The sequence below is a fragment of the Petromyzon marinus genome, unplaced genomic scaffold (assembly GCF_048934315.1).
Source record: "Petromyzon marinus isolate PM22_M1 ecotype Great Lakes invasive population unplaced genomic scaffold, UKy_Petmar_22M1.pri1.0 PM_Scaffold_45, whole genome shotgun sequence".
In the NCBI taxonomy this organism is placed as follows: domain Eukaryota; kingdom Metazoa; phylum Chordata; class Hyperoartia; order Petromyzontiformes; family Petromyzontidae; genus Petromyzon; species Petromyzon marinus.
Window position 1 is genome coordinate 109,298 of NW_027423446.1, and position 19,688 is coordinate 128,985.

At 45.4% G+C, this 19,688-nt stretch overlaps 1 protein-coding gene across 6 annotated transcripts; it reads right to left on the reverse strand.

The window, feature by feature from the left end:
* Positions 1-10,342: 10,342 nt before the first annotated feature.
* Positions 10,343-18,457, reverse strand: LOC116958308 (uncharacterized). 6 transcript variants are annotated; one of them, XM_076064441.1, is made up of 4 exons: positions 18,308-18,456; positions 17,928-17,989; positions 16,593-16,740; positions 10,343-13,875 (listed from the first exon to the last, which is right to left on the reverse strand). In XM_076064441.1, exons 3-4 carry the CDS (start codon positions 16,717-16,719, stop codon positions 12,734-12,736), a joined length of 1,269 nt encoding a protein of 422 aa, XP_075920556.1. In that variant the 5' UTR covers positions 16,720-16,740; positions 17,928-17,989; positions 18,308-18,456; the 3' UTR covers positions 10,343-12,733. The 6 variants fall into 6 exon arrangements, with proteins under 6 accessions (XP_075920556.1, XP_075920557.1, XP_032836744.2 ...); XM_076064442.1 differs by lacking the exon at positions 18,308-18,456 and adding an exon at positions 18,213-18,301; XM_032980853.2 differs by lacking the exon at positions 16,593-16,740 and having other exon boundaries at positions 18,308-18,457.
* Positions 18,458-19,688: the final 1,231 nt, after the last annotated feature.

Here is a 19,688-nt window from a genome sequence, read left to right on the forward strand (position 1 = left end):
AGTTGCAAGTGAGAATGTCATCATCTCTTGCAGGAGAATACAAGTTAGGAAGCAGTAAAGTCAGAACACAGATCAGAACATTGAATTGAATGACTGCGTGTTGTCTTGGTGTGGTCTGGGACTGTTTTGTTGGTGTTTTACTGCCTTGCTCCAGCTTGCGTTTGGTATTGATACATCGGCAGGCATGTATGTACTTATTTAATTTGTAATTAGATACTATATTTATATTCGTACATTTTTAGTGACTTGCATAACTTTTTTCTATTTTGTACTCCTAACAAAATTGTATTGCTTGTTGTAACTTGATCTGCCCCTGCTGGACATTTGTGAAAAAGACCAGAAACCTTCACATTACAGGCATCGCAGAGTCCAATTCCAGTTGTCTCCAGACACTCAGATCGCCACACGCAAGCCCGTACTTTGTTGAAGGAACTGGTTCCCAGAGAGTTGGCTGCAACAATCCAACGCACCCGATTTAACGGGGTTCAGGAGTTACATGAGGTGCATCCGAAGTCAACGCTACATATTGACAGAAATAAGTAAATCATGCTCTATTGGGAGGCAGGGTGGTGCACCACAACGGGTCTGGGATCGATTCCAGACTCGTGTGCTTTTTTGGGTGGAGTTGGCATGTACTCTCCTTGTTCTGTATGAGAGTGAGTGAGCGTGTGAGTGAGTGGAGTGGGAATGTATTCCCCTTGTTCTGTATGAGGGTGAGTGAGCGAGTGAGTGAGTGGAGTGGGAATGTATTCCCCTTGTTCTGTATGAGAGTGAGTGAGTGTGTGAGTGGATTTGGAATGTACTCCCCTTGTTCTGTATGAGGGTGAGTGAGCGAGTGAGTGAGTGGAGTGGGAATGTACTCCCCTTGTTCTGTATGAGAGTGAGTGAGCGTGTGAGCGAGTGGAGTTGGAATGCACTCTCCTTGTTCTGTATGAGAGTGAGTGAGTGTGTGAGTGAGTGGATTTGGAATGTACTCCCCTTGTTCTGTATGAGGGTGAGTGAGCGAGTGAGTGAGTGGAGTTGGAATGTACTCCCCTTGTTCTGTATGAGAGTGAGTGAGCGTGTGAGCGAGTGGAGTTGGAATGCACTCTCCTTGTTCTGTATGAGAGTGAGTGAGTGTGTGAGTGAGTGGAGTTGGAATGTATTCCCCTTGTTCTGTATGAGGGTGAGTGAGCGTGTGAGTGAGTGGAGTTGGAATGCACTCTCCTTGTTCTGCATGAGAGTGAGTGAGCGTGTGAGTGAGTGGAGTTGGAATGTATTCCCCTTGTTCTGTATGAGGGTGAGTGAGCGTGTGAGCGAGTGGAGTTGGAATGCACTCCCCTTGTTCTGTATGAGAATGAGTGAGCGTGTGAGTGAGGGGAGTTGGAATGTCCCGTGGCGAAGCCCTAATCCGCTGTGTACCAATGCTAATGATAACGAAAAAGGGACGGCTGCGGTAGGACTCTGGGTGTACGCCTCGCCGTGACGGCTGTTTTTACTATGCACACACGCCGTGTAAATGCGCACGAGTGCCAGCGAGCGGGCCCCACGCCGACACTCTGCAGCCACGCGCTCGCCCTCTCACGCACACCGTCTCCACGCAAAAATCACAGACTTCACGCCGAGGCTCTACCCATACACACACACAGAAATCACACTACACCGATATTCTGAACTAAAGTTTATTAACGGCACAATTACCCGCTACCTGGAGGGGGAATATTTCGCGAGCAGAGCCTAGCCTAACTCTATGACCCCAGTTAGACAAACGTCCTACCACGTACCTCGTAGCTGTACACACAGCGTCGCACGGACGCTGTGTGTACACTGTGTGGACGATAACTGCCCCAATCGTCCCGGGGCTCCCACCTTCATTCTCTAAACTTCAAAGGCCCAGGGCGGCATTGTACCGCGTGGCCAATCGCGCGCTTAACCTGCGCCGTCTACATGCTCATTCATTCCAACCTACTGGTCTGCTCTTCTGGCCCAATATTCCACCCTCCGCCTCTCCCAGCGTCGTGAGTAACTCATTGCGCTGTGCCCCGTGAACCTTTTCCTTCTACGCCCCATACAATTTTAAGCCAATTTATGGGCACCGCAATGTAGCCTGTCCTGTGGGGGTCGGCCAATCTCCTGGCACCGGGAAACCGTGGGAATCTCCCCCTAGGGGACCTTCGGATTAAAACCCGATGTGCCAGGCAACCCCCCGTGAGGACACTGCTACGTGGGTGCGCTATGTGCGGGTTGTGTGCTTAGTGCGGGGGCCGGGAGGGGAATGCGGCGTTTGTGGAGTTGCTCCGCGGTGGTGGCACCACAACTGACTGAGATGATTGGCCAAAGCACCACCTGTGCCCCCTACAGTGTACACACGCACACAGTTTGTACACACACACAGACAGTTTGTACACACACAGTGGACACACACACACAGTTTGTACACACACACAGTTTGTACACACATACAGTGTGTACACACAGTTTGTACACACACAGTGTATACACACAGTTTGTACACACACACAGTGTGTACACACAGTTTGTACACACACAGTTTGTACACACACAGTGTACACACACAGTGTACACACACACACACAGTGTACACACACAGTTTGTACACACACAGTTTGTACACACACAGTGTACACACACAGTGTACACACACACACAGTGTACACACACACAGTTTACACACAGTGTACACACACACAGTTTACACACAGTGCACACACACAGTTTGTACACACACAGTTTGTACACACACACAGTGTACACACACACACAGTGTACACACACACAGTGTAAACACACAGATTACACACAGAGTGTGTACACACACACAGTGTACACACACAGTTTGTACACACACACAGTTTGTACACACACAGTTTGTACACACACATACAGTGTACACACACACAGTTTACACACAGAGTGTGTACACACACAGTGTACACACCCACAGTTTGTACACACACACAGTTTGTACACACAGCGTACACACAGTTTGTACACACACACACACACACAGTGTAGACACACACAGTGTAGACACACACAGTGTACACACAGTTTGTACACACACAGTGTACACACACACAGTGTACACACACACAGTGTACACACAGTGTACACACACAGTGTACACACACACAGTGTACACACACACAGTGTGTACACACACAGTTTGTACACACACAGTTTGTACACACACACAGTGTACACACACACACACAGTGTACACGCACACAGTTTACACACAGTGTACACACACACAGTTTACACACAGTGTACACACACAGTTTGTACACACACAGTTTGTACACACACACAGTGTACACACAAACACAGTTTGTACACACACACAGTTTGTACACACACATACAGTGTACACACACACAGTGTACACACACACAGTGTACACACAGTTTACACACAGAGTGTGTACACACACAGTGTACACACACACAGTTTGTACACCCAGTGTACACACACAGTTTGTACACACACAGTGTAGATACACACAGTTTGTACACACAGTTTGTACACACACAGTGTACACACACACAGTGTACACACACACAGTGTACACACACACAGTTTACACACAGCGTACACACACAGTTTGTACACACACACACACAGTGTACACACATACAGTGTACACACACAGTTTACACACAGAGTGTGTACACACACACAGTGTACACACACAGTGTACACACACACACAGACACACACACAGGTTGTACACACACACACACAGTGTAGACACACACAGTGTACACACAGTTTGTACAGACACACGGTGTACACACACACAGTTTGTACACACACACAGTTTGTACACACACACACAGTTTGTACACACACAGTGTACACACACACAGACACACACACAGTTTGTACACACACAGTTTGTACACACATACACACAGTTTGTACATACACACACACACAGTTTGTACACACACACACAGTGTGTACACACAGTTTGTACACACACACAGTGTGTACACAGTTTGTACGTAGACACAGTTTGTACACACACAGTGTTACACACAGTTTGTACACACACACAGTGTGTACACACACACAGTTTGTACACACACACAGTGTGTACACAGTTTGTACACGCACACAGTGTGTACACACAGTTTGTACACACACAGTTTGTACACGCACAGTTTGTACACACACACACAGTGTGTACACACAGTTTGTACACACACAGTTTGTATACACACAGTGTACACACACAGTGTATAAACACACAGTGTACACACACAGTGTACACACACACAGTTTACACACACAGTGTACACACGCAGTTTGTACACACACAGTTTGTACACACACACAGTGTACACACAGTGTACAAACACAGTTTACCCACAGAGTGTGTACACACACACAGTGTACACACACACAGTGTACACACACAGTTTACACACACAGTGTACACACACAGTTTGTACACACACACAGTGTACACACACACACACAGTGTACGCACACAGTTTACACACAGAGTGTGTACACACACACAATGTACACACACACAAACACACACAGTTTGTACACACAGTGTACACACACAGTTTGTACACACACACAGTGTAGACACACACAGTGTACACACAGTTTGTACACACACAGTTTGTACACATACACACGGTTTGTACACACACACAGTGTGTACACACAGTTTGTACACACACACACACACACAGTGTGTACACACAATTTGTACACATACACTGTGTACACACAGTTTTTAAGTACACACAGTTTGAACACACACACAGTTGTGTACACACAGTGTGTACACACATTTTGTACACACAGTGTGTACACACAGTTTGTACACACACACACAGTGTGTACACACAGTTTGTACACACACAGTTTGTACACACACAGTTTGTATACACACTGTTTGTACACACACACAGTGTACACACACAGTGTACACACACAGTTTGTACACACACACAGTTTGTACACACACACACTGTACACACACACAGTTTACACACAGTGTACACACACACAGTTTACACACACAGTGTACACACACAGTTTGTACACACACAGTTTGTACACACACACAGTGTACACACACACACAGTGTACACACACACACACAGTGTACACACACAGTTTACACACAGAGTGTGTATACATACAGTGTACACACACACAGTTTGTACACACACAGTTTGTACACACACATACAGTGTACACACGCACACAGTGTACACACACAGTTTACACACAGAGTGTGTACACACACAGTGTACACACACACAGTTTGTACACACACACAGTGTGTACACACAGCGTACACACACAGTTTGTACACACACACAGTGTAGACACACACAGTGTACACACAGTTTGTACACACAGTGTACACACACAGTGTACACACACACAGTGTACACACACACAGTTTACACACAGTGTACACACACAGTTTGCACACACACACAGTGTACACACACACAGTGTACACACACAGTTTACACACAGAGTGTGTACACACACAGTGTACACACACACACAGTTTGTACACACAGTGTACACACACAGTTTGTACAGACACACAGTGTACACACACACAGTTTGTACACACACACACCGTTTGTACACACACACACCGTTTGTATACACACACAGTTTGTACACACACAGTTTGTACACACACACAGTGTACACACACAGTGTACACACACAGTTTACACACAGAGTGTGTACATACTCTTTGATTCTATTGGGTAAAGTCACGTAGGTGAAAATAAAATAACAAAAAATCACGACGTTTCGGCCACAACACAAGTGGCCTTCATCAGGTGAAGGGACGAGACTGTCTGGAGGACAGCGCTGGAGTGGAAGAAGCCACGCTTAGATCACGACCTTTAAGCTTTGTGAGAAGAAAAAGACCAAGCGCCTTGACAAAGGAATAAGCATATAATTTAGCATTGAAATGGCTCATTGAAATAGCTAAGTTAAAGTATACACATCCGCAGAGGTACCCCTTGACAAAGGAATTAGCATAGAATTTAGCATTGAAATAGCTGAGTGATTAGCTTGTAACTGGTCACAGAAATAGCTATGTTAAAGTTAGAGCATATACATTCACCGAGGCACCTAGTACTCATCAAACAGGAGAATTTAGCGAAACACAACCACGCTCAGACATCGGACCTGTGTGCGAGCAAACGAGATGTTCTGACAAAGAAATTAGCATAAAAATTAGCATTTGATTGGCCGATTTTAGGAAAGAGGTGGTGTACGTGCCGGTGGACTTGCCGTTTGGCGCGGGGGGAAGGGGGGAGGGGGAGTTTACCTATTGATGGTGTGAAAAGGGAATTTATAAGAGCTGCGAAAGTTTGGGGTACCACTACTTGAAAAAATATACTGTACCATTGAAATTAGTTTAATGTTTAGTTCGATTTAGAACATCTTTCCAATGGTTGCTTAATTTGAAACCATCTTGTCGGTTGAAATTGTGTCTGTGTTTGTTGATCTGAATTGCTTCATGAACAAATCTCTGATAAAAGCCCGTGGGTTTGCAAAGAACCTTGGTATCGGAGAAAATTATATCGTGATCCGCCACAGCGTTGTAACAGTGATCAGCCACGGCAGAAGAATTCGTTTTGCAGTGTTTCAAATCTGATTTGTGCTCGCGAATTCGGTCAGAGCAGACGTTGCGAGAGCTGAAATAGCCACTATTCTTAAGAATGCTAAGAAACCCATTAGTAACATCAGCAAAAATGAACGCTCTGAACTCGCAAATTTAAAAAACAGAAGTGATATAGTCATCCTCTCAGCCGATAAAGGCAACGCTACTGTTATTATGGATAAAGATTCATACAACAACAAAATCCAGAATCTGCTCAACGATGGAAGTTACTCAAAAATAAAAATGACCCTACTAATAGCCTAGCGATAAAAACCAAAAGATCATCACAAGTTCGACCTCCCTAATCGACCCAACTAAACGTCCCTCCCTAAAACCTTCTGCTGCAAGACCCCCTAGATTCTATGGTCTCCCCAAGAGTCATAGAGAAGGCACCCCACTTCGACCCATCATATCCACGATCAACTCCCCTACCTATAGACTAGCACGTTTTCTGTCAGATACCTTGCTGCTTTTCACTGGCAAGACCGCCTCAGCAGTACTTAACTCAGCCCAATTGGTCTCTATGGTCAAAGACGTTGTACTGTCCCCTGACGATATCCTTGTCAGCTTCGATGTGGTCTCTTTGTTCACCAAGGTCCCAGTACCTGATACCATTGAAATAATTGAAAATTTGGTCCAACATGGACTAGACCCCGACACACCTGCACTGGTTAGGCACTGCCTCAACAATACCTACTTTATTTGGAATGGCTCCTTCTACAAACAAAATGAGGGTACCCCCATGGGATCCCCCTTATCAGCAGTGATAGCCAATATTTTCATGGAGAAATTTGAATCAGACGCCATCCAGACTTCCACCCTCAGACCTTCCCTGTGGAAGAGATATGTGGATGAGACTTTCGTCATTTGGCCACATGGCCTCCCAGCTCTGAACCTTTTCCTACACCACATCAATTCCAGACATCCCGCCATCAAATTCACCATGGAAGTGGAGAAAGATGGCAAGCTACCATTCTTAGATGTTCTTTTTGAGAGGAGACCTGATGGCTCATTGGGGCATTCTGTCTACAGGAAACCCACCCACACAGATTCCTACTTGAAACCTGATTCCCAACACCACCCAGCCCAAAAGAATTATCTCATCAAAACTTTATACCATAGGGCTCATTGCATTTCGGACCAACACCACCTGACCAGTGAATTAAAACATGTACACCTGGCCCTCAAAAGGAATGGTTACTCTGACCGTACCATCCGCCAAGCTGTTTCTCCCTCCATACAGAAACAACCACTTGATACTCCGGTCAAAACCATCACACTTCCATATACAGCAGGCGTTACTAAAAAAGATTTCCAAAATTCTAAACACAAGATCCAGGTCCGGTTCAATACAGTACACAAAATTCGTGATCTGATCCCATCCGTGAAGGATGTCATTCCTGACTTACAGTACCCCGGGGTTTACAAATTGAGTTGTACCTGCGGTGATTGCTATATCGGGGAGACAAAGCGACATGTCTCTGACCGAATTCGCGAGCACAAATCAGATTTGAAACACGGCAAAACGAATTCTTCTGCCGTGGCTGATCACTGTTACAACGCTGTGGGGGATCACGATATAATTTTCTCCGATACCAAGGTTCTTTGCAAACCCACGGGCTTTTATCAGAGATTTGTTCATGAAGCAATTCAGATCTACAAACACAGACACAATTTCAACCGACAAGATGGTTTCAAATTAAGCAACCATTGGAAAGATGTTCTAAATCGAACTAAACATTAAACTAATTTCAATGGTACAGTATATTTTTTCAAGTAGTGATACCCCAAACTTTCGCAGCTCTTATAAATTCCCTTTTCACACCATCAATAGGTAAACTCCCCCTCCCCCCCTCCCCCCGCGCCAAACGGCAAGTCCACCGGCACGTACACCACCTCTTTCCTAAAATCGGCAAATCAAATGCAAATTTTCATGCTAATTTCTTTGTCAGAACACCTTGTTTGCTCGCACACAGTTTAAAGGTCTGCGGTCTGAGCGTGGTTGTGTTTCGCTAAATTCTCCTGTTTGATTAGTACTAGGTGCCTCGGTGAATGTGTATGCTCTGACTTTAACATAGCCATTTCTGTGACCAGTTACAAGCTAATCACTCAGCTATTTCAATGCTAAATTCTATGCTAATTCGTTTGTCAAGGGGTACCTCTGCGGATGTGTATACTTTAACTTAGCTATTTCAATTAGCCATTTCAATGCTAAATTATATGCTAATTCCTTTGTCAAGGTGCTTTGTTTCTTCTCACACAGCTTAAAGGTCGTGATCTAAGCGTGGCTTCTCTCACTCCAGCGCTGTCCTCCAGACAGTCTCGTCCCTTCACCTGATGAAGGCCGCTTGTGTTGTGGCCGAAACGTCGTGATTTTTTGTTATTTTATTTTCACCTACGTGATTTTACCCAATAGAACCAAAGAGTATGGATCCTAGCAGTCACGAAAGCTTTAAATCTAGAATTACTGCAGTGCAATTGGTTCTCTGCACCTTTCTAGCCCCGCCCACTTCCCCCCCCGTCCAGTCACATTCCACGCAACGCTCCCCTCCCCCTACTCCCCCCCTCCCTTGCTCCTCCCCCCTCTCTAACCTATATAACCCCTTGCCACAGTATCTCTCCCACTTCAGCTAAACATTTCTTGCTGTAGTTTTTACACCTGATGATGAGTGCTTGTGTTGCAATCTAAACAGCGTGAGAATTTGTATTATTATTTTATTATTTCCCTTCTACGTGATTTACCGAAAGAACCAAGAATATGAGACATCACAAGAGGAGTCCATCATGTGTCGCCATCAGGGTCCACATTTAAGAAATTCTAAAATTATACTCTTTTTGTTATTTCGGTAAAGTCACGTAGGTGGAGAAAATAAAAAAAATAATGAATCGCGACGTTTCGATGGCAACACAATCAATCTTCATCAGGTGAGACAGCTACAGCATGAACACTGCTGAAGTAGGCGAGAGAGCTGCCGTGACAAGAAGTTATATAGGTCTGAGGCTGTGTTAGTGATGTTAACGTGAGAAATTAGCATGTAAATGTAAGATCAGGCCACAGGATCTGCAGCATCTGCAGCGTTGGCCGCTGCGCTGTGAGAGGCGTGTGGCTGAGCCAGTGAGACATACAGCCCAAGAAACAGCAAGAACCGTATGAGCCTAGTCTCATACGGTTTTCTGATTTCCTCCCAGAGTAAACTCCCCCCCCCCCCCCCCCCCATGTCAATGCCATTGGCCAAACATCAGTATGCTGAAAATATATCTGCAAATTCCACTACTCAATTGGGGGTACACGCAACATAACCCCCTCCTGCGAAAACGTGGCAAGATCCTACTGAAAATGTATTGAGACTGAGTGAGGCATCCTGGGTAAATCGGGGTGCCACGGTGGTGAGACGTTAATTCCCTCGCCTAGCATAGAGGAGGTGGTGGGTTCGATCCCCACCCTGACGCATGCTGTGTTTTTAGAGTTTGTATGTTCTCCCCGTGGCCGCGTTGATTTTCTGTGGATCCTCCCGTTTTTTTCCTCCAAATTTAGAATCATGCGTTTTAAGTATTTGGCTGTTATAAATTTTCACGTGAAAAGCCACTTCGTTGAGTTATTTGTGGCCAGGTAACTCCCGAAAATTGCTACATATCTCGGTGAGCCTTATCTGGTACAATACAAATAAGCAAAAATTGACGCAAATAAGCACTTTATTTGATGCCAAATTAACAAGAAAAACCCTATACAAAAAACATTCCTAGACAATACATAGGCGTGTTACTTGTGATTATGATCCTAAGCTGGTGTGTAGGGAGCGGTAGTCCTAGGGTTAGCATGCTGTGCTGCAAACCCCATCGAACCGAGTTCAAGTCCCACTCACGACCAACACTAGTGATATACCTTCCCTAGGTAGACTCGACCTGAAATTAGGAGTTTGTATGATGTGTAACCATCGACACCTGGGAGACAAAGGCGCCCGGACGTGATGTTGGCCACCCATCCCCTCGTGCGCTGTGCAGGCCTCCAAAGATGCTTGCAAACAACACTTGCCCAAAGTCTTTTATGGCTATACAGGGAATCCTTGTCTTTGTAATGGGTGTATATTGTGAGTAATATGTATATCTGCAGAATCAATCGCATGGAGGAGAAACCCTCGACACAACCCAGTGCTAAAAGGTGCCAGGACGATTAGTGTTCATACAGCACAGATACCACTGGGAACTTGTAGCGGCACTAGAGGAACACACACAGGAGAGAAGCCCTTCACGTGCAGTGGACGGGAAGGCATTTTCTTATTCAACAACTCTTCAGAACCACCGGAGAACACACACATGGAGGTCACATCCTGGAGCAGAATCTTCATCTTCACTTTTAACCTCAACTTCTTCGCTTGACACTTCCACTCCTGGCCATGTATGCAAGCTGGAATTGTATTCTGGTTGTTGTTACGAGATAGACTCATTGTGGCACTAACTCTCACACGTCCCTTTCAAACTGTGCTCCTTGTAGATTTATTTACGCGTTTTTCGGTAACGAAAATCCCTTCAAAGGCCTTACACAGAAGTTTACTTGAAGGTTTTGTTTGGCATGTATTCTCTGGAGGTTGTGAATATTTGATGACCCTGTAAACGCCTTACCGCACGCAGTACACCTGATGGGCTCCTCTTCTGTGTGTTCTTTGGTTTATGTCAAGATTTAATGACTGCAAATTAATTCCAAGACAGTGCACAGTCGTCATGTCGCGTGGACGAGGCGAGTTCTGCTCTAGGTGACGACACAAACCAGAGACAGGGGGGAGGCGCTGACATCACCCACCCGTGACTTTGAGGTGACGTCTCGAGGGCGCTTTGCATATTTAAATAAACACGTGGTAAGCAACGTTAGATATCGATGCACACAGATACAAAAAAGATCAGCAGACACCTCTTTCATTTATCGGTCTCTCCACGAAACAAAGGAATGGTTTACACAAACTATAACTAGCACAGCCTTCTGGGAGTGCATCATTGATTGAGTGCAAGCCACCTGTGGACCCTCATTGGTGTACAGCGTCTCAACAGCAGTCGGGCTGCATCAACCGATGGTTACGAACATCCAGAAAGTTAATCAGCAAGGTGCATTTCTAGTCTTAGTTTGACAAAATCTACATAAACACGTAATACTAAATTATAATTCGTGTTGTGGAGAATGTATCTCCTCTACGTGTAACTTTTAAGTGGTATGCCTTGTAACTGGTGAATGATCCGAGTGTGCTCCCTATTGCAAAGACAATGAGTTGCTCCAGAGGCAGATGCTTCCTGAAAACACAAAAAATACCCTTTGGCCTGTATCACAACAACAGGTCTCACCTGAGTTATCTGTACAGGTTACTTCCAAAAACGCACTATGTCCTAACATCACTTATTCAATGTTTGACTCTTATGGACAAAATGTTACATGTACGCACACAATCAGACAAGTATTAATTCTAAATTCTTGACAGGCATATTAACAAAATTTAATTACTGCATCATGTTACATCGTATATACAAGCTGATATATTTTTTTTTAATGCACCATCTGCTCAACAGTGTATGTACAACAAACTATTGTGTCATTCAAAACGAGTAGGCCATTGCATGCTGGCATCTGGGTACATTTTTTGCCAATTCTAAACCCTACCTACAAACTCCACAACTGAAATGCCACATCAACCATCGCACCCTACTGACAGGCTCTTGTCCACATGCAGGCTGTTGCAGAGCCACCTTGTGCCATACAAGGGCAGCTGCTACATTGGGATGCTCTTCGAGTGTTTGAGACAAGATACGATATAAAACTATGAATTGCTGAGAAAATTAAGCAAGCACCATATAAATGCAAATATTATTGACTCTCGCTCCTGGATGGACATCTACCCAACCCACAAGTCCACAAAGACTGGCCGCTCTTACGCTGCAGGATGAACCTAGGAATTGAGTGTTCAACTTCACGTTATTTGCATTAAAGGCCTGTGACAAAGGCGAATCTATTGGAGCGACATCATCTCAAGCTTACACATCTACCGGGTCTCCATTTGACTTTGTATTGTCTAAGAAGTCCACCTACACCTCCACCTCCACTTCCACAAACTGCTGCGAGTTGCCTCGCTCTGCCTCGCAGTCAGAATTCTCCTCCTGCTTCACGATGCCTCCATCGATATGAAGGTCCGATTTTGGAGTTGAATCTTCATCTTCACATTTCACCTTCACCTCTTCATATTTCACCTTCACCTCTTCATATTTCACCTTCACCTCTTCATATTTCACCTCGATAGCTTCAAAAGCGTCCGAGCTGGGATTTTCTTCAGGTTCTTGTTTAATGAGGGATGGGCTCATTGCGGCACTTTGACTTTCACAAGCTGATTTCAGACTCCACTCCTTGTGGATCTTCTGATGCTTGAGTGTTCTCTGGTGTACTTGAAGATGTGGTTGCTGTGCAAACGCCTTCCCGCACGGAGTGCATCTGAAGGGTTTCTCTCCCGTGTGTGTTCTCTGGTGTCTTTGAAGATGTGATGACCGTGCAAAAGCCTTCCCGCACGGAGTGCACTTGAAGGGTTTCTCTCCCGTGTGTGTTCTCTGGTGTACTTGAAGATTTGATGGATCTGCAAACGGTTTCCCGCACAGAGTGCACCTGAAGGGTTTCTCTCCCGTGTGTGTTCTCTGGTGTACTTGAAGATTTGATGAATCTGCAAACAGCTGCCCGCACAGAGTGCACCTGAAGGGTTTCTCTCCCGTGTGTGTTCTCTTGTGTACTTGAAGTTTTGATGGATCTGCAAACGCCTTCCCGCACAGAGTGCACTTGAAGGGTTTCTCTCCTGTGTGAGTTCTCTGGTGTTTTTGAAGAACAAATGACCGTAAAAATGCCTTCCCACACACACTGCACTTGAAGGGTTTCTCTCCTGTGTGTGTTCTCTGGTGTTTTTCAAGAGCAGATGACTGTGAAAATGCCTTCCCACACACAGTGCACTTGAATGGTTTCTCTCCCGTGTGTGTTCTCTGGTGGTTCCTAAGGTGTGATGCCCGTGCAAATGCCTTGTTGCACACAGTGCACTTGAAGAGTTTCTCTCCTGTGTGAATTTTCTGGTGCTGTGTAAAATGTCCAGGATGATCCGTGCTGTATGCACACCGGTCGCATTGTTGCCTTGTCGTACCAAGCTGAGCTAAGTGCCTTTGCTCCATCAGACCAATTCCAGAGGAAGCGACAGCTGCAAACAGAAAAAAGAGAACATCCACACCATCTACATGTCAGTATCGAGGCACAGAGGAATGCATATATACACAGTCACACATGACTTATACATCTATACGTATTCATATATTCATGATGTAGTGAAAAAGTTTCCCAAATTCATCACACGGGCTGTTATGGCACACAATGAGAGGGAAAATGGTCATAAATATGCCTGGAAAGCCCTAGTATCTTCAAAATGAATGTTAACCCAAAACTCCAAGCACACAATTTGGGCTATCTGGCTACGAAAGGAATATTTATAAGAGCTAAATTTAGCTCACATAGCAAAGGGTGTTGAAAATACTACAGTGGTACCTCGGTATATGTCGTTAATTCGTTCCAGAAGGTAGGACTTATACCGAAAATGACGTAAACCTAACGAATTTTGCCCATAATAAAGAAAGGAAATAATCCGTTCCAGTGTATTGTATAATAAATTACATTTTTATTCTTAGCTCTTTCGGAAAAGTCACGTTGAAGGGAAACAATAAAATAATAACGTTGAAGGGAAACACAATAATAAAATATATATTTTATTATTTTATTGTTTCCCTTCAACGTGACTTTACCGAAAGAGCTAAGAATATGAATTACTGCAGTCACGAAAGCTTTAAATCAAAATTACATTTTATTTGGCATATTATACATTAATGGGGTTGTATAACATAATATAGACACTACTTATTACTAAAATGCATACATACATTAAAATAAATGCATAAAGTCATAAATAAATTGAAATAAAAATAACATTTACCATCATTTTACCGTGCTGAGAGGAGTTGATAGCCTACGAGGATGGTGGTGAGGAAGGGGAGGAGATATTATTTTTGAAAGGAGAGTCCCCTTCCATTAAAACTTCAGGAAGTTGAAATTCTGGGGTTTTTTCTCTCTCTTTTACGTCTTTTTTCTTGACTTGGACCTGGTTTGAGGCTCCCCAGGTTTCGGTTTTACTAAAAACCTGTCCATTGAAGTTTGTTTTTGCCTTCTTCTAAGAATGTTCCTGAAGTGACATTGTTTGGTCATTCCACATAAAACTGTTACGGCTTGTTGACTGAGGAGCTGCGCTTGTTTCAGTCGTGAACGGGGTATACTGTACGCGGTGACTCATCCTGACCCATACAAGTTCTAGCAAGCGCGTTGTATCCCAAACAAGACGTCGTATCCAAAGACATTTTTTTTCTCGTCAAAACACCACGTATAACAAATTGGACGTATTCCAAAGCGGTCGTATACCAAGGTACCACTGTATTTGTGTTATACAGAAATGCATAAATTAATGTTCAATCGCAACTCAGAGGTGTGAAGCCAGGCTCAGATTTCCTTGAATGCTGGGATGAACAGATCTAACTTCAGCTGCACGTGTGCTGTGTTAACTTCCTGTTTCCATTCTTACAAAGAGTTCCAGAGGAAAACAAAAATAAACGATTGTTTTGATATAACCTCCGTGTTCAATAGCGTTAATAGGTTTTTACCCTTTTAGCTGGCACAAAAACTGACACCTTTTTGACGCCAAAACGCCTTTTGGCATCATCTGGTCCAACACCAGTGGAGACTAGGCTCTAAGAAAAGCCGTCTCGGGGGTGGACCAATCAAGTTCAAGGACAGTGCATATCATTATCAGAGTTGTCTCTTTTTGCTTGCATTTTTGACTGCTTGTGTTGTGGTTATTGCAAACATGATCCCTTGTATAAAGGTGTCAGTTTTTGTGCCAGCTAAAAGGGTAAAAACCTATTACTATATCTTGTTACTGGCAAAGGAGGTCTCATAATGTAAAGAGTTAATAGGCTTTACTGCAAATACAAACTTTACACTGTCACACACTGGCATGGTAAAAAGGTGGTGGTTGTGTCCAGAACCATGCCTGGCCACCTTCACCTTCTCAGTATCAATGCTTCCTCACTCGATCCCGACACTGATTCCTGCTGTATATTTAGAGTTTGTGTCTCTCTCCGTGGTGAGATGTTAACTACCTCACGTGGTATACAGGAAGTCGTGGGTTAGATCCCGACACTGATACCTGCTGTATATTTGGAGTTTGTGTGTCTCTCTCCGTGGTGAGATGTTAACTACCTCACGTGGTATACAGGAAGTCGTGGGTTAGATCCCGACCCTGATGCCTGCTGTATATTTGGAGTCTGTGTGTCTCTCTCTCCGTAGTGAGTTGTTAACTACCTCACTGGGTATACAGTAAGTCGTGGGTTCGATCCGGAGCCTGATGTATATTTGAAGTTTGTGTGTGTCTCTCTCTCCGTGATGAGATGTTAACTACCTCACGTGGTATACAGGAAGTCGTGGGTTCGATCCCGACACTGATGCCTGCTGCATATTTGGAGTCTGTGTGTCTCTCTCCGTGGTGAGATGTTAACTACCTCACGTGGTATACAGTAAGTCGTGGGTTCGATCCCGAGCCTGATGTATATTTGGAGTTTGTGTGCGTCTCTCTCTCCGTGGTGAGATGTTAACTACCTCACGTGGTAGGTACACAGGAAGTCGTGGGTTCGATCCCGACACTGATGCCTGCTGTATATTTGGAGTTTGTGTTTTCTTGTTCATGTTTTTGTTTTTTTGTTTGTTGCGGTTGCACCCGATTCAAGAGCCGAATGGCTCACAGGGCTATACCAAATAAATGAAACTAAACTATGAAAACTTTGTGTCTCTCTCTCCATGGTGAGATGTTAACTACCTCACCTGGTATACGGGAAGTCGTGGGTTCGATCCGGACCCCGACGCCTGCTGTATATTTGGAGTTTGCGTGTCTCTCTCGCGCCGTGGTCGCGTGGATTTCCTCCACATCCCCCGGCTTTCCCCTCCACATTTAGTGAACACCGCCACGCGTCTAGAGTGAACACCGCCACGCGTCTAGAGTGAACACCGCCACGCGTCTAGAGCGAACACCGCCACGCGTCTAGAGCGAACACCGCCACGCGTCTAGAGCGAACACCGCCACGCGTCCAGAGTGAACACCACCACGTGTCTAGAGTGAACACCACCACGTGTCTAGAGTGAACACCGCCACGCGTCTAGAGTGAACACCGCCACGCGTCTAGAGCGAACACCGCCACGCGTCTAGAGCGAACACCGCCACGCGTCTAGAGTGAACACCTCCACGCGTCTAGAGTGAACACCTCCACGCGTCTAGAGTGAACACCGCCACGCGTCTAGAGCGAACACCACCACGTCTAGAGCGAACACCGCCACGCGTCTAGAGCGAACACCGCCACGCGTCTAGAGCGAACACCGCCACGCGTCTAGAGCGAACACCGCCACGCGTCTAGAGCGAACACCGCCACGCGTCTAGAGCGAACACCGCCACGCGTCTAGAGCGAACACCGCCACGCGTCTAGAGTGAACACCGCCACGCGTCTAGAGTGAACACCGCCACGCGTCTAGAGTGAACACCGCCACGCGTCTAGAGTGAACACCGCCACGCGTCTAGAGCGAACACCGCCACGCGTCTAGAGTGAACACCGCCACGCGTCTAGAGCGAACACCGCCACCCGTCTAGAGCGAACACCGCCACGCGTCTAGAGTGAACACCTCCACGCGTCTAGAGTGAACACCGCCACGCGTCTAGAGTGAACACCGCCACGCGTCTAGAGTGAACACCGCCACGCGTCTAGAGTGAACACCACCACGTCTAGAGTGAACACCACCACGTCTAGAGTGAACACCACCACGTCTAGAGTGAACACCACGTGTCTAGAGTGAACACCGCCACGTCTAGAGTGAACACCGCCACGTGTCTAGAGTGAACACCGCCACGCTGTTGATAAGCCTCAACTTATATTCTTGGTTCTTTCGGTAAAGTCACGTAGAGAAGGGAAACAATAAAATAATAAAAATATAAAACAATTCAATTCTGTGGTTTTCACACCTGATGATTGCTTTTGTTGCAGTCGAAACGTGATAATTTAATTGTTTTATATTTTTATTATTTTAATATTTCCCTTCTACGTGACTTTACCGAAAGAACCAAGAATATGAATCCCTGCAGACACGAAAGCTTTAAATGAAAAGCCTCACCTTGTTGTGGGCAGGTCGCTTCTGTGAAACAAGAGCGGTATAGCAGCTCAAGCGGGCTTGGCCTGGTAAAATATAAAAAACCGCGTGAATATTTAAAGGAAAACAAAGTCACAAAGTAGCGAGCCGGGTGAAGACAAATTAAAACTTAAGAATGAGAATTAAGCAAATGCAATCAGGCGAGGGCAGGAGGCTAGGCCCCGCGTTGTAAAGTTACACCCGGACATCGATTCCCATGCTCGCTGCTACTCAATTGACATCCCTACGAGAGAAAGAGGGAGGCTCTACCTTGGTAAACAACAACCACCACAACAACAACCACCACAACAACAACAACCACCACAACAACCACCACCACGACAACCGCGATGCGAATTTCTCACCTCGGATTTCAGCTTCCCGTTACCTCGCGACGTCACGCGGCAGCAGGTGACATGACGTCACTTCCGGAAGACGATACTCCCCTCCCACAATAAGTCTCTAACTGAATAAATTATATTCTTGGTTCTTTCGTTAAAGTTACGTAGAAGGGAAACAATAAAAGAATAAAAATATAAAACAATTAATTATTCTAATGAATCTTGTCCATTTGTCGAGGATGTTAATGATCTGCAGTCATTGGGCGTAGCTTTACCCAAATAAGGATTGTACCGGAACAGATGTCGGCAGTCACCAAGTAGAGGTGACGTCACGCTCAAGAGGGCGGTGGACGGGGGTGGGGTGAATATTTTGGTGACATGACGTCACTACCAAAGGACACCGCCCCCTGGCGTTTCAGGCCGATGAGATAACGCTGAGGGATGACGTCATAGCGGGTTTCGAGTTTAAGTTGATTTAGATTAATTTTCCATTGCTCCCTCTCTTGAACAGAGACCCCTTGGGTGTGTGAGCTCAGCAACAACGTGGGCATCATTGTGTGTGTACAAACTGCGTGTGTACAAACTGCGTGTGTGTACAAACTGCGTGTGTGTGTACAAACTGCGTATGGGTGTACACTGTGTGTGTGTACACTGTCTACAAACTGTGTGTGTACACTGTGTGTGTGTACAGTGTGTGTGTACAGTGTGTGTGTACAAACTGTGTGTGTACAAACTGTGTGTGTACACAAACTGCGTGTGGGTTTACAAACTGCATATGGGTGTACACTGTGTGTACAAACTGTGTGGGTGTACACACTGTGTGTGTGTACAAACTGTGTGTGTACAAACTGTGTGTGTACACACTGTGTGTGTACAAATGTGTGTACACAAACTGCGTGTGGGTTTACAAACTGCGTATGGGTGTACACTGTGTGTGTACAACTGTGTGTGTGTACAAACTGCGTGTGTGTGTACAAACTGCGTGTGTTTGTACACACTGTGCGTGTGTGTACAAACTGCGTGTGTGTACACACACAAACTGCGTGTGTGTGTACACACTGTGCGTGTGTTTGTACAAACTGCGTGTGTGTACACACGAACTGCGTGTGTGTGTGAACACACTGCGCGTGTGTGTACACACTTTGTGTGTACAAACTTTGTGTCTCTACAAACTGTGTGTGTGTACAAACGCAGTACACCTGATGGGCTCCTCTTCTGTGTGTTCTTTGGTTTATGTCAAGATTTAATGACTGCAAATTAACAGTGCACAGTCGTCATGTCGCGTGGACGAGGCGAGTTCTGCTCTAGGTGACGTCACAAACCAGAGACAGGGGGGAGGCGCTGACATCACCCACCCGTGACGTTGAGGTGACGTCTCCCGAGGGCGCTTTGCATATTTAAATAA

What these genes read in the sequence shown, in the direction of transcription:
- LOC116958308 (XM_076064441.1), bottom strand. Translation starts at nt 16,719, where the DNA reads ATGTGGAGGGGAAAGCCGGGGGATGTGGAGGAAATCCACGCGACCACG. An exon ending in CACGACTTCCCGTATACCAG is followed by an intron (nt 13,876 to 16,592) that starts GTGAGGTAGTTA and finishes TTCTGTTTGCAG; the next exon opens with CTGTCGCTTCCTCTGGAATT.